At 40.7% G+C, this 13,810-nt stretch overlaps 2 protein-coding genes across 2 annotated transcripts; both read left to right on the forward strand.

The window, feature by feature from the left end:
* Positions 1-1,347: 1,347 nt before the first annotated feature.
* On the forward strand, positions 1,348-11,084 carry LOC306905928 (uncharacterized protein; the record flags this gene model as incomplete). The annotated part of the gene is made up of 9 exons (XM_079476914.1): positions 1,348-1,355; positions 2,397-2,619; positions 2,694-3,119; positions 4,302-4,317; positions 6,990-7,082; positions 7,418-7,819; positions 7,903-7,968; positions 10,761-10,865; positions 10,958-11,084. 8 exons carry the CDS (start codon positions 1,348-1,350, stop codon positions 10,862-10,864), a joined length of 1,338 nt encoding a protein of 445 aa, XP_079333040.1. The 3' UTR covers position 10,865; positions 10,958-11,084.
* LOC306905929 (pancreatic secretory granule membrane major glycoprotein GP2-like) lies at positions 10,954-13,204 on the forward strand (the record flags this gene model as incomplete). Its single annotated transcript, XM_079476915.1, has 6 exons — positions 10,954-11,139; positions 11,367-11,524; positions 11,897-12,142; positions 12,265-12,427; positions 12,653-12,746; positions 12,878-13,204. Coding segments are annotated over 6 exons (951 nt in total), but the record flags the coding sequence as incomplete, so codon positions are not given.
* Positions 13,205-13,810: the final 606 nt, after the last annotated feature.

Genomic DNA, 13,810 nt, shown 5'->3' on the forward strand with positions numbered 1-13,810 from the left:
TCGGCTCTGGAAATGAGACTATTAACCGCAATATGGATTCTATCACGGAGAAGCTCACGACCTTGCAAAGAAAAATTGATCTTTGAGACCATTTTGGACAAAGAGAGTAGCCGTGGAAATGGAATGCGGTTGCTCGCCCTAAGACCAAACAATCAATCTTATCTCTTTCGACTCCCCCGTATCAGCCTTGGCCAAGGCTGCTGCTAGAATTCAACCCTGAGTGGAGCAGTACGGAGAGACGCTCTTGCGTACCTCCCCCTTTCTACTGAAACACCTGCATAGACTATCACACAGACTCTTACACACACAAACATAGGCCGCACTCGAGGGCGGCAAACCCACTACCAGATCCAGTGCCTCCGACGCTTTGACCCGCCAGCCTGACAAGTGGGTCTGCATGCGGCGCCATCACGGCAGCAGAATCAGATGCTGCTTGTCGGAACTGGATTACCTATCCCTGTTGCAAGTCTTGTCTTTGGTGTATTGTGTACATGTTTTTCTCCCCACCTATCCCCATTTTATGCTTTATCTTCTTCTAAAAATAAATTTCGTTGCACTGTACTTGTATGTGTGTAATGACAATAAATTGAATCAAATCAAATCAAAATCAAATCAAAATCTGCGTCTCCCATAACGTGAGCTTTTTTCCAAGGGTAATCCAAATAGGAACAGGGTAACCCGAGGCATAGACATGAAGGAGGGTAGGGCAAACAAACATGGTCACGATGACAATACATGATATACACATTACGATGAACCGACCCAGGACAAGGAATTCAAAGGGAATTAATAAAGGGGACTAATAAAGGGGAACACTAGACGATGCTGATGCAGGGACGGTGACGGGATCAAACACTAAAGGGAAGATTACCGGGAAACCATTAATCACCATGGATAGTAGGCAGGTATCAGTGTCATCTTTTACTTGCAATACAAGGTGTTAGGTTAGTAAACCATATAGAAATATTTCCAATATTTTAAAAACTAAACCTCCAGTTTTAGATTTATCGCCTTTCTCAAGGTCAATGTATTGAGGTTTTTGCTTTTTAATGTGCATATATTCAACCTTTAAAGACTTTAAAACGTTTATACGTGGATGTGCCTTGTGGCATTTGTGGAGAGAAATCAATAATTCACTATAGATTAAAAGCAATGAAATGGCACAACAAAATCATATTTTCCTCATCTTTGTATATGCAAGGAAAGGCATTTCTATGCAGACTCAGTATATGTATGCCTTTCAGATGAGGTAGACTCTGCAACTACTACTGAGTTTATCCAATTTAAGAAATATTATAGAAATAAACAGTCCTCCAGATGCTTTCCTCAGTTTCCTATGCAGTGAACATGAATGGGTACAAAACACTTTAATTTATCAGTTATACAACTTCAATTTAAAACTGTCATGATTCTGCCGCATCATGTCATGTTTCTCTTGGTTTAGTGGCAGGATCATGACAGAATCTCATGTTTTGTGTGGAGAGAGGCAGTTATGGCCTTCCATAGACTCTCTCCGGTCTCGTCTCTGTTCCCATCCTCTCGTTTCCTCGTTATTGCTTGTTAATTAGTTCATGCCCCTCACCTGTCCCCATCTTGATTATTCCCTTACTTAATGCCCTTGTGTCTTCTGTCTTGTGCTGGTTCATTGTGGTTTGTGTGGTGAGTTCCTGTGTCTTGTTAGTCTAGTCTAGTCTAGTCTAGTCTAGTCTAGTCTAGTCTAGTCTAGTCTAGTCTAGTCTAGTCTAGTCTAGTCTAGTCTAGTCTAGTCTAGTCTAGTTTTGATGTTCATCTTTAAAGTTTATTTTAGTCTTGTTTAAGTGTAGTTAGTCTTAGTCCAGTCATGTTTCCATGTTTTGTTATGTTACCCCCACGTGGGTCTTTGTTTTATTATTTATTAAATTATCTGTTAACCCCTTACCCGCTGTCTGCGCTTTGGTCCTCTGTCCGTGTCTCACCCCATGATCATGACATAAAACTGCTTTAAACTGTAATAAACACTAATGAACGTAATCTGTCAGCCATTGGTAGCGCTGCTGTTGACTGGTTCTTCTATTGATATATGCCGCCTTTCCAAACAGTGTGAGAGCGTACAATGATCCCAAACAATTGAATCCAGGTCCATTCGAAGAACCAAATTATCCAGATCATGATTAGGTCATCTCGGATGTTTTATTTGATCTTGGATGTAGTAAGTGAGTGTAAGAAGGTTTAATAAAAGGATGGAAGGAGGTGGGAACCGGCGAACGTAACAACATTTAATTAAATAAACAAACACTAAAACAAACTTAAAATACAATTTAATACGACATACAAACATAATAAACCACAACATAAAGTCCAGTCCTGGTCCTCTCTCATCATACACTCCTGTCGCTCGTCCTTTTATGCTACCGAAGCTCGTCCGTGAGAGATGCTCACTATCACTTACGCACCCGGCTTCGAGCCTTTCCCTCATGGCTCTCGTCCCGCCCTGCTCGCCACATACCCCCATGGGCCCTCGTAGCCCGGGGTTACTCCCGAGACTGCGCTCTACTCCCCCACCGGGCCAGTCTCGGTGGCCACAGCGCTTTGGGAGTAGAGACAGATGAGACGAGAGAAAAGGAGCCGGAAGCACAACGAGCAACAGAAACGAGAGAAATAGAAAATAAATATCCTTGTCATGTTCCCCCGACACACTGTCCCTCGGCCCTCAGCCAGCCGAGAAGCTCTTCCTCGTGGTGCCTATACGAGGGTACTGGACGCTCGGTGGAAGACTGGAGGCTCCTCCGCCCCGGCGGCCGGCAATGGCTCCTCGTGGTGCCTATACGAGGGTACTGGACGCTCGGTGGACGATTGGATGCTCCTCCTCCCCGGCGGCCTCCCCCATTCCCTGCTCCTCCCCTTCATGGCGGCTGGTAGCAGGCTCTGGCCCACGGCGAACGGCTGCAACTCCTCCACTTTCTCTTGGACAGCAGCCACCCCACCTTGACCCAGGAGCACACCAGCGAGGTCTCCATCCCATCCGATGCTACGCCCCAGCACCACTTACTTTGTCTCCGCTGCTCGGCACCGCGATCACCCTTGGCCCCAAGGGCTCTCCGAAAGCATGTCCCTCCTTCCTACCGGGTTTCGGCATCAACGTAACACAACATTTAATCAAATAAATAAATAAACAAACAATAAAACAAACTTACAAACATAATAAACCACAACATAAAGTCCAGGGCTGGTCCTCTCTCGTCATACACGCCTGTTGCTCGTCCTTTTATGCTCACAAAGCTCCTCTGTGAGAGATGCGAGACCAGTGCACGCACAGCTGACGCTTATTATCACTGACATGCCCTGCTCGCCACAGTGACCTACGAAGAGCTGGGCCCAGTTGGTCAGACGACAACACATTGATACTAGACACACACTCTTTTCTCATGCATGATAGTACGTGTATTAAAATGAAAAATGACCTGTCCAAATGGACAGATGGGCACGTAAAAGGGAAAAGTATGGCCTGATCAATCAAGTTTTTCAACAAGATGTTTTTGCTCTCATGATTATAAAAGTTTGCTCTCTGTATCTACCTGGGGGTTGACTTGAAGTATTAACTCACAACGGAGTAAAAGAGATATTTTCAGATTTAATAAATTCTTGACGGGGAGGGATCAAGTGAAACTGGACTACAAGATCTATGCCAGGGGTGGCCAACCCGCGGCTCGCGAGCCTCATGCGGCTCTTTAACTAGTTTCATGCGGCTCTTCAGGAGCTGTCATCCACTCCCCCTACAGATAGATGGCACACTGACCATGTGAGCCTGTTTGAGTGACGTCAAACGAGCGACGAGATAATCTTTGGTGTGACATCATTTGTGTTGTAAACAATTTCCTTTAAATTACCTCTTGAAATGGCAGGGAAAAAAAGCACAGCCAAACGAAAATATGAAGAAGAACACAGGACGTTTTTGCCAGAGTGGGAGAGTTTATATTTTTTTGTTAAACGTAATGGCTAGCCGATCTGCCTTATATGTCACGCAGCATTAGCGCATTTCAAAGCTTCAAATCTTCAGCGTCACTTCAGCTCACTCCACCCTAACATCGAACAGGAATTTCCAAAAGGGAATGAACTTCGCAAGAACAAGTTGGTCGCTTTGAAAAGCCAGGCAGAAAAGCAGGTGCAGTTTTTCCAAAAATTTACGAAACACTCGGAGACCGTAACGCTTGCATCATATCAGCTGGCTTGGAACTGAGAGTTTGTGTGTGTGAGACAGTGCACACAATGTTAACTGTTGAAAATTACTGATATTATCATGTTGGTGTGGTTATTTTCATTAGATCTGGCTGAGCAGAGGTCTGTGTATGCGTGCATACATGATTAAAAGATGATGTTCATGTGTACCCATGTGTATGATGTGGCTCTTTGCAGTAACACAGAAGGAAAAAGTGGCTCTTAGTCTCTGACTAGTTGGCCACCCCTGATCTATGCGATCTGCAAGCCAAATCTATTGTTGGATCTATCTCAACACATTGTCAGCTGACATTTCTTTGGTTTAATGTAACCCAATGGTTGCGTTTTTGACACACAGTTGGATTTAAAACAACCCAGCTTTTTTTATTTTATTTAAGAAACAAAAGCAGTCTAGTTGAAAAGAATGTTTGTGAACCTTTCTTTTATCACCCTTCTGGCCTCATTGCCTTTTGAAACAGAGACTTGAATGTTCCAAAGAGCCCTCGCCTTAGAAGACAAAAGAATTAGACAAAGAAAAGTGTTTGTTTGCTTTTCACCCTTTTTCACTTTGTTAGTGGAATGGTAGGTTAATATACAGTAGATAATACAAAAATTAACAATCCACTCATGTTGTCATTGTTTTTAGTGCTGGAAGTTTGATCCTTTGTGTATATCGAAAGAAATGTTTTAGAGCTGAAGACAGTGAAGTGAAGACAATATAGTTGCTTGTGTGGGAACAATGTCTCACTGTATTAAACCGCATATACGTGTTTAGTTACTAAGGACAAAAAATATGATTTATACTTATAAAGCTGCTCGATTCTGGTTTCTCAATAGCTGTGCTTTATTCCATTTCTCAGGGACTATTTTTTTCAGTGGAAGAAGTTCATTGATTTCACTTCATGAAAGTTGCAATTACACATATTTTACGGCTTTAGTTTTTGTATTGTTTGTAACTTTTTATAAAAGTACTTGAGGCTAGTGATGTAGTACAAATAAATCTACCATGACTTAGTCTTAATATAGCATAGTCTCTCGTACCTTAATTGGGTTGTAACAGAAAATTTTAACATATTTATTTTCTAATTAAAATCATTACCATTCCAGTACATTTGACTGCATGTTTAATACATATAAATATATATATATATATATATATGTAGTACCATTCTGTTCAGATCATGTTGATAAGGTGAATAAAAAAATTATTTATACTGCTTGTGTATACTGTATATGTATATACAAAGGCTGTACTTCCTTTAAGTCATATAAATCATTGAAAATTCTTAATTGAATTTTAATTTCAGCATTTCTCAACTTTGAACTTAAATAAAAAAACAACAAAAAGTCAACAAAAAGATTGTTAGTTAGCTACAGCACTAAAGCAAATTTATTGCAATGTCTGGTTAAGCAAGACAGACAACCTTCAAAGAAACAAAAAGGGTACATACATTTTGTGGTACAATATGAGCCACCTTCCATTTGATCATGGCTTTTTTTTAATTGTTATAAAAGCTGTTGTTTCATTTGGCACAAAACGAAAGGAAAACTGTGTGGAAAACACGCCTGTCCTGCCTGTATGAATCAAAGAAAGAGAGCAAAAAGGCTCAGACTTGTATTTCAGCATCACTGTGTGCTGTGATGATAAAATAAGCTTCATGAGCAACCTAATGCAGTTATATTTAATCTCAGGTAAAGTTTCACACTTTACATTACTTTAAACGTTCTGCTTGGATTTTGTAGATTATGTAAAAAATATTATTTATTATTATTTTTTTATTTATAAACAATTCTTTGTTTAAAGCAGCAAAAAATACAAACGATTTGTAAACCTATATAATTCTCATTGAAAAAATACTGATTACATTACAAATTACTGCATTGTTTATTAATTCAATTATGAATTGCGGAATTGTGACATTTATTTATGAAAGCTAATCAAAATGTAGTTCAATATTTAGAAATATAATATTGTTTTTATTTCTTCTTTTATCTTTTCTTCAGTCCAACACTTGAGGTGCAAAATGAGGTTTCTAATGTCATTGTATGTAGTGCTGCTGCTAAGCAATGGTGAGATTTTGGGACCAGCCTTATTTTACGATGTGGTGTGTGGATTTATTAACATTGTTGTGTTAAAAATGTTTGAATTTACTATAATAGGTTTTTCTTGACATTCCTTATTTAAAACAAACATAAGCTTTGGCACCAAATAAATCCTGTAAAATGCTTTCATATTCTTGCAGCTGGGATGTTAGGAAAACATTAAATAGCCTACCATATAATTTTTTGTAAAGTAAATTTACATGCTGTTTATTTCTGTATGTTTCACTGTGTCACAATACCTGTTTTTAAAACGACTGATTGTATTTTAAAACTCTTCCAATAACAACCCCAGAGTCCACATCTGAGCCCTTCCCAACCACCGGTAAAGTATTGTCATATTTTTCTAAATCTGCCATTAAGATGACAAGAGACATGTTTATTGAATGAATTTCAATGAGCAATATTTAATTAATTGTAGCACAACTGTGTTACAAGCAAACCAGATGACCAGCTTGGAGCCCAATTTCAACATTCAGAACTGCTTTCATAAAATTACACATCTTTATGTCGAGAGTTTATAGTTCCTAACTAGTATTGTATGTCATTGTGTGCAGATTTAAAAACTAATTAATAATTAATTAAAAATATATAAATTCTGTAAAATTAGATTTTTACAGTGAATTTAAATCCCAGTCACTCAAAACCTATTTTTAAAATGACTGATGGTATTTTTTAACTCTTCATCATATTAGAAACAGGAAGCCTTGATCCCAAAACAACTTCAGATACAACAACAGAGGCAACAACAACCCCAGAGTCCACATCTGAGCCCTTCGCAACCACTGGTAAAGTATTGTAATATTTTCTAAATCTGCCATTAAGATGACAAGAGACATGATTATGGAATGAATTTCAATGAGAAATATTTAATTAATTGTAGCAGAAATAAGTAACAAGCAAACCAGATAACCAGTTTGGTGTACAATTTCAGCACTAATAACAGCCACCTTGAGGCGATCAAAATGTTTTGGATTCATTTTTTAGTACATGTGCAGCACATCTGGTTTGACTTGAATAGAAAATGTCTTGCAATATATCGTTTTTATTGACTTTGTATTTTCTAAAAAGTTTTTTTCCCTTTTAGCACCTTAAAAGCATCCTGTAAAATATTCTTTTACAGTTCCTTCCACCAGTCCAAATGTCGACCCCTGTGACAGCTATACCAGTCTGTACGATGTTTGGAGATCCACCAGCAATTATAATTACTATTATTACTATTACTACGGAACGTGTGACTACAACTTAAACTGGAATGGCTGGTATAGACTTTTCTATTATGGACAGGATGCTCAGATGCCGGAGTCATGTGTAACTTCAGGCTCGTGCGGCACTTCCCAACCACTGTGGCTCAATGACCAACACCCACAGCCTGAAGAGGGTGTGGTCACCCGGCAGGTCTGCACTTCTAATTGGTATGAGTGCTTTTGTTACTCCACCCATTCCATACGCATAAAAGCTTGTCCAGGGGATTACTATGTCTATGAGCTTGTCAGTCCAACATTCTGCTCGGCGTACTGCACAGGTAGAGACATTTACACATAAACAGTTACTCAGGTTTGTTTTGAAGAGTGACAGATTGTTATGTAATATTGTTGCTGTTTCCAGAGGTGAGACACCTCACAACATCTTCACCTACAACAGAGTCCACAACATCTGTGTCCACAACCATCGGTAAAGTACTCTCCTCATCTGGCACTGCTGAAGTTTTTCTATTATTCTAAAATGTGGAAGAAAATAAAATTAAAAAGTTTCCCCTAACCTTTTGAACTGAAAAAACTGTTAAAATTGTGTCGAGACAGAATGGGGTTTGAACTTGAGAACCTATCATTTCTGATTGTACTTTTAAAAGGCCAAAGAACTTGGCAAATGGCATAGCACGCCTGAGTTGCCCGGCCCAAACTGTAGGTACATGTTGGACACAGAGAGTACATGCACATCCCCTACCCTCTTGATGCAGGAGAGCTGTCTTTATCATGAGATGCGGTAGAGCGTCTTCTCCCAGGGGCTCAAACAGGGTTATTCCCAGGCCTACGAGGACCATGTTGAGATCTCAAGAGGGTATGGAACGCGGACAGGGAGGCTTCAGCCTCCTCGCACCCTTTCCCTGAGAAAGAAGGTCCTTCATCTGGGAAATCGGCCAGGAGGAGTCGTTGTTAGAAGCGTCAGCTCTGAGAACCTAGTCTGGTATGAGTGACCCACAGGGATTTCACCAGCTGCTGACTCCGGAGGAGGAGGCGTTGGGCAAGTTGTGACATCTGCCCTGAGTGAAAGAGTGATGGAAATACACCTTGCTGCCTGTGTGCCACGCTCTCCAGGAAACGCAACTCTGAAGCCATTGCTGATGCGGTCTCATATGCATCAACCCAAGCGACACGACTGCTGCCGAGGATGTCATATGCCCCAGGAGCCTCTAAAAAATGTGTAATAAAGTTCCATAGAAGAGAAGGAAGGAGGCGGGAACCGGCGAACATTCAAACACGAAAACTTTAATTAAATAAACAATAGACACTGAAGTAACTGACCGACAGCCACCTCACGGTAGACTGCCAGCCATAAAACATACACACACTAAACATATGTCCGGGCCCGGTCCTCTCTCGTCAACAGTCATGCCGATCGTCCTTTTAAGCTCCCAATCTCCTCCGTGATAAGATGCGGGACCGGTGCGCACAGCTGCTTCCACTTATCACCCACGCCACCGGCCCCGCGTCACGGCTCTCATCCCGCCTTCCTCACCACATACCCCCACATAAAAAAAATTGTCCGGTTCCCTGACAAGCTGTCGCTCGGTCCTCAGCCAGCCGAGAAACTCTTCCTCGCGGTGCCATGCGATGGTACTGGACGCTCGGTGGACGGCTCGATCCTCCTCCGCCCCCTGGCGGCCGGCGATGGCCCTCCAGCTGAGGGCAGCTGGTCCTCCGTTCCCTGCTCCTCCCCATCATGGCGGCTGGCAGCAGGCTCGGCCCACGGCGAATGGGCCTTGGCTCCCTCCTGGACGGCAGCCACCCCACCTCGACCCAGGAGCACGGCAGCGAGGTCCTCGTCCCATCCAACTTCTCGATCCAGCACCACCGCCACGGGCAGCCACTCGCGGACTTTCCTCTTTGACAGCATGTCCCTCCTTCCTCCCGGGTTTCGGCACCAGTGTAATAACGATCCATAGAAGGGAAGGAAGGAGGCGGGAACCGGCGAACATTCAAACACGAAAACTTTAATTAAATAAACAATAGACACTGAAGTAACTGACCGACAGCCACCTCACGGTAGACTGCCGGCCATAAAACATACACACACTAAACATATGTCCGGGCCCGGTCCTCTCTCGTCAACAGTCCTGCCGATCGTCCTTTTAAGCTCCCAATCTCCTCCGTGATAAGATGCGGGACCGGTGCGCGCACAGCTGCTTCCACTTATCACCCACGCCACCGGCCCCGCGTCACGGCTCTCGTCCCGCCTTCCTCACCACAAAAGGTTTCAGTGAGACTGCTGGTTGCCGCCTGAAGGTTGTTGGTAAGGCGTGCCGTCATGGTGACAGAGTCTAGTTCCATACCGAGATAAGAGATGCTCTGGATTGGGAAGAGCTTGATCTTGTCCCAGTTGACCCCGCAAGCCCATTCAATCAAGCCGAAGCACAAGGTCCCTGTGTGTACACAACAAATGTCACAAGTGCGCCAAGATGAGCCAGTCGTCGGGATAGTTGATCTAGTGTCCAGAAAGAACACAGCCAACGGTGACTGCAACACCTCGATCAACATATGCTTGCAGTGGGGGCATGTCTTATTATCGAACACTACTTCAGCATGCAGCCGGCCCAAGCATGTGATGCAGGTATTGGGCCCTTCAGGGTCGAGGCATTCCTGGCGACACGTGCAAGCTGTAGGAAATTTCAGCTCTTTTAAGGAAATTTGCTCAAAATAGACATCTAGGTTCAATACCAAAACGCCTAGGGAAAGTCGCACACAAGAGGATGAGTCTGCTACTCTGCGACGTGGAAAGTCCAGTAGAGAGATAACTCTCAGCCTTTAATGCCTCGCAGGTTCCAAAGAACAAAAGATGAATGAATGGGAACGCCATCTTCTTCCTTTTATACCCATATGCACGGGGCGGAAACTGGCATGCCATTCGCCAAGTTCATTGGCCTTTTAAAAGTACAATCAGACATGATAGGTTCACAAGGTCGAGTGACCGGCAGATAGGGAAGGTAATTTTTCAGTTTTTTCTTTAGAAATTTAATGTAACAAACTGCAATTAGATTTTCAGATTTTTCATGTATTTTTAAACTCAAAAACAGTCAAAAACTCAAATTTAAACTAAAATGATAATGGACGTAAAATAGTTAATTTCTGGTGCCCCAGCTAAATTTTTTTACAATGTAGTTTGTAGTTTAGAATGTAGTTTAGAATGTAGTTTACATTGTATTACCCAAAACCAAACTGAACTACTGTACGTGTTAAACATAACAGACCCCTGTGTGGAGGTCAATTGTACTGATGGAGAATGGTGTGGAGAGAAAGACGGAATCTACGGCTGTTTGTGTAGCCATCCCACATCTGATCCTGACTCTTAGGGTTGGATTATTTACTTTAATAAAATCTATTGTCTTTCCTGCACTGTTTTCTTCTTTTCTGTGAAATCTCATTAAATTGTTATTTTATTTCAGATGCCGTTGAAATTTGCGAGAGCAGTTCTGGCTTCTTCTCTCTGTCCCGTTGTCAGCTTTTTGAGGATGGGTTTTCCACTGAAGTCTTGCACCTACGTGATCCTAATTGCAAAGGAACGGTCCGGGATGGCAGAGTGGAGTTTCGTTTTGATAACAATAATTTTTGTGGTACAAATATTGTGGTAAGTTATATTTTACAGTTTAACAGGTATTATTTCACTGATTGAATCTTCAAATAAAAAAAACAAGAATGATCTTACTAATAATTCACAAACCTCAGTTCTAAAAATGCAAGGTAAGCCATATAATCGAACATCAGCTTTAAGACTTCATGAGAACACCTAAACACCCATTTTTGTGATCCATGTGTGATACTAAAACATCCTAATGTTATGGCACTACTATACAGGCTAATGGCACCCACTTTATCTATGAGAATGTTATTTTGGGGAATGTGAAATCAACTCAACTCATCAGCAGGAAGAGTTATCTGAATTTGACTTTCTCCTGTATATATTCTCAAACGGAAACATTTTCAATGAATGCACGAATCAACCCTCTGGAGAGGTGAGACACACTTCAGATGACATACTTCAGACATACTACTTTATTATTTTGTTCAATTAATATTAACAGTAATAGTGGTATGTATCCAAAACTAATAATTAATTAAGTTAATTTTGCTGTCTTGTCCTTTTCCCCAAAAAGTGTAAGTGTCCATCAGGAGGAAAATGTTGATTATAAATAAAGTTGTATCTCAGCTCTGGGAGCTCTCCAGATCCCTTTGTGAGGGCCCATGACTACTAGAACAATGCATGAGAAAGCAGCTATCTATGGAGACAGCCTATTTTATATTAAGAACAATGTATAATTTCCACAAAAAAGTTATATGTTTTTCGTACTATTTTTGTGTAATCTTATCACTGAACATTTCCACAGCTATTTGCACAAGACGATTCCTGCAGGTCAAGGCACATATAGGGTCAGGATGGTTTCGTATCAGGATCCGCAGTTCTCTCAACCCTTTACTGGTATTGTGAACATAGAGGTGAACCAGCTGGTTTTTGTGGAAGTTAATGTTGATGGAATTGATGGGCAACATTTTGCATTGCTAATCGACACATGTTGGGCAACTCCTGTGAATGACCCTCTTTATCATGTCCGATGGGACCTGATTATTGGAGAGTAAGAGATATTATATATTTTATATTTATTGATGGGATTCGGGACAAAATTTGACAATTATTGGGCTATAGAAGACATTTAAAATAATTTACGAGATTGCAATGTTGTTCAAATATTCTCAGGTGCCCTAATTCAAATGATGGCACAGTTGATCTGGTGCAGAATGGTGTCTCCACATCCAGCAGGTTCTCCTTCAGGATGTTTACCTTCACTGAAACCTCTGAAACTGTCTTCTTGCATTGTTCCATTCACCTTTGCCTTTTAGAGAACAATGACTGCTCAGTGGTGAGTTTGTGAAACCCTTTTCCATTCATGTCCATCTTATGATTTTTTATTTCTTTAAAGAATTGCTTTCACAGACTTGCACTGTTTTTACAGTGCTGGCCAATATAATGTTAAACATTAAAGAAGATGATTGAAGAAGATTGATCTGAATGAAATAGTATTGGTTTTTAGCTTCAAACATTTAGAAAGATTCATACAAGCTTTCTTATATTTTTTTCTTTTTAGCACTGTGGGTCCTATAGAAGACGCAGGTCTGTGGACTTCTATGACAGCTCATCCATATCTATGGGTCCTCTGAAGCGGTCTTTAAAGACAACAGGTTAAAAGTTTGACCTTCAATGCAATCGTTTTACAGTGTGGTGCATTTTCAGATTAATGAATATTATTTTGTTTATATATTTTAATATATATCAATATTAAATATAACTGCATTACATTTTCTATTCACAGATACATGGGTGTCAGACCGAGTGGAGGTGTCTAGAGCCTTAGCTCTTTGTGGTTCTTTGGTGGCATTGTTTATCTTTGTCTTTAGCATCCATAACCTCTTCTAGTACATTTAAACAACAACAGAAAACATTTAATAGATTTGCTTAATATTTCTACACTTAAAATATTTTCTAACTGTAATGGGGCCTGAAAATCACTTGACATTGTTAAATCCCCTTCCCCCATTTCTGTACTTCTCTCCAAGCTTACTGCTATACATATATAATACAGTAAAAACCATAGACTTTGCTGCAATATAGAGGTTAATTAAATACACCCTTGCATATCAAGTTTGTTTATGTCTGATTTATTATGCTTAAAAGAGAATTGGTTGAATAAATACAGAGTGGATGAAGCGGTGTTGCTCTATCAGGGGGTCTCGAAGTAAAATGTTTGATATATTTATGAGACAAAACAAAGGGGAGGTCCACTGATAGGGTAAAATCATATTTCATTTATAGCTTTGACCAACAGGTGGCACCAAATCCACTACTCTGATTCCTATATGGCCTCATCATTGTCAAGAGTTTGTTGGAACATCACAGTATAATAAAGCGATATTGTCAGGATTGGTAACCCAGGCGCAGACAGAAGATAACAGAACTCAATTTATTGAACTCGAAAACCCACTTTTCAAAACAATATTCAAATATTCAAAAAACCTTTCCCACAAAGGGACAAAACAAAAACCAACTTGAACAACGAATCACTTCAGGACTTGGCAAAACAGGAACAAAGACACAGGGTAGACATAAGAATGATAAATGTTAAATGTACCAATAACAATAAATAAATAATTAAATGAATTAAACAACAGAAATAACACAAAAATAAAAAAACATTGTATGTTCTCACTCGCCATCAGTGCTTTAGTTATGCTATTCTGACGTCATG

The sequence above is a fragment of the Barbatula barbatula genome (assembly GCF_947034865.1).
Source record: "Barbatula barbatula genome assembly, chromosome: 16".
In the NCBI taxonomy this organism is placed as follows: Eukaryota; Metazoa; Chordata; class Actinopteri; order Cypriniformes; family Nemacheilidae; genus Barbatula; species Barbatula barbatula.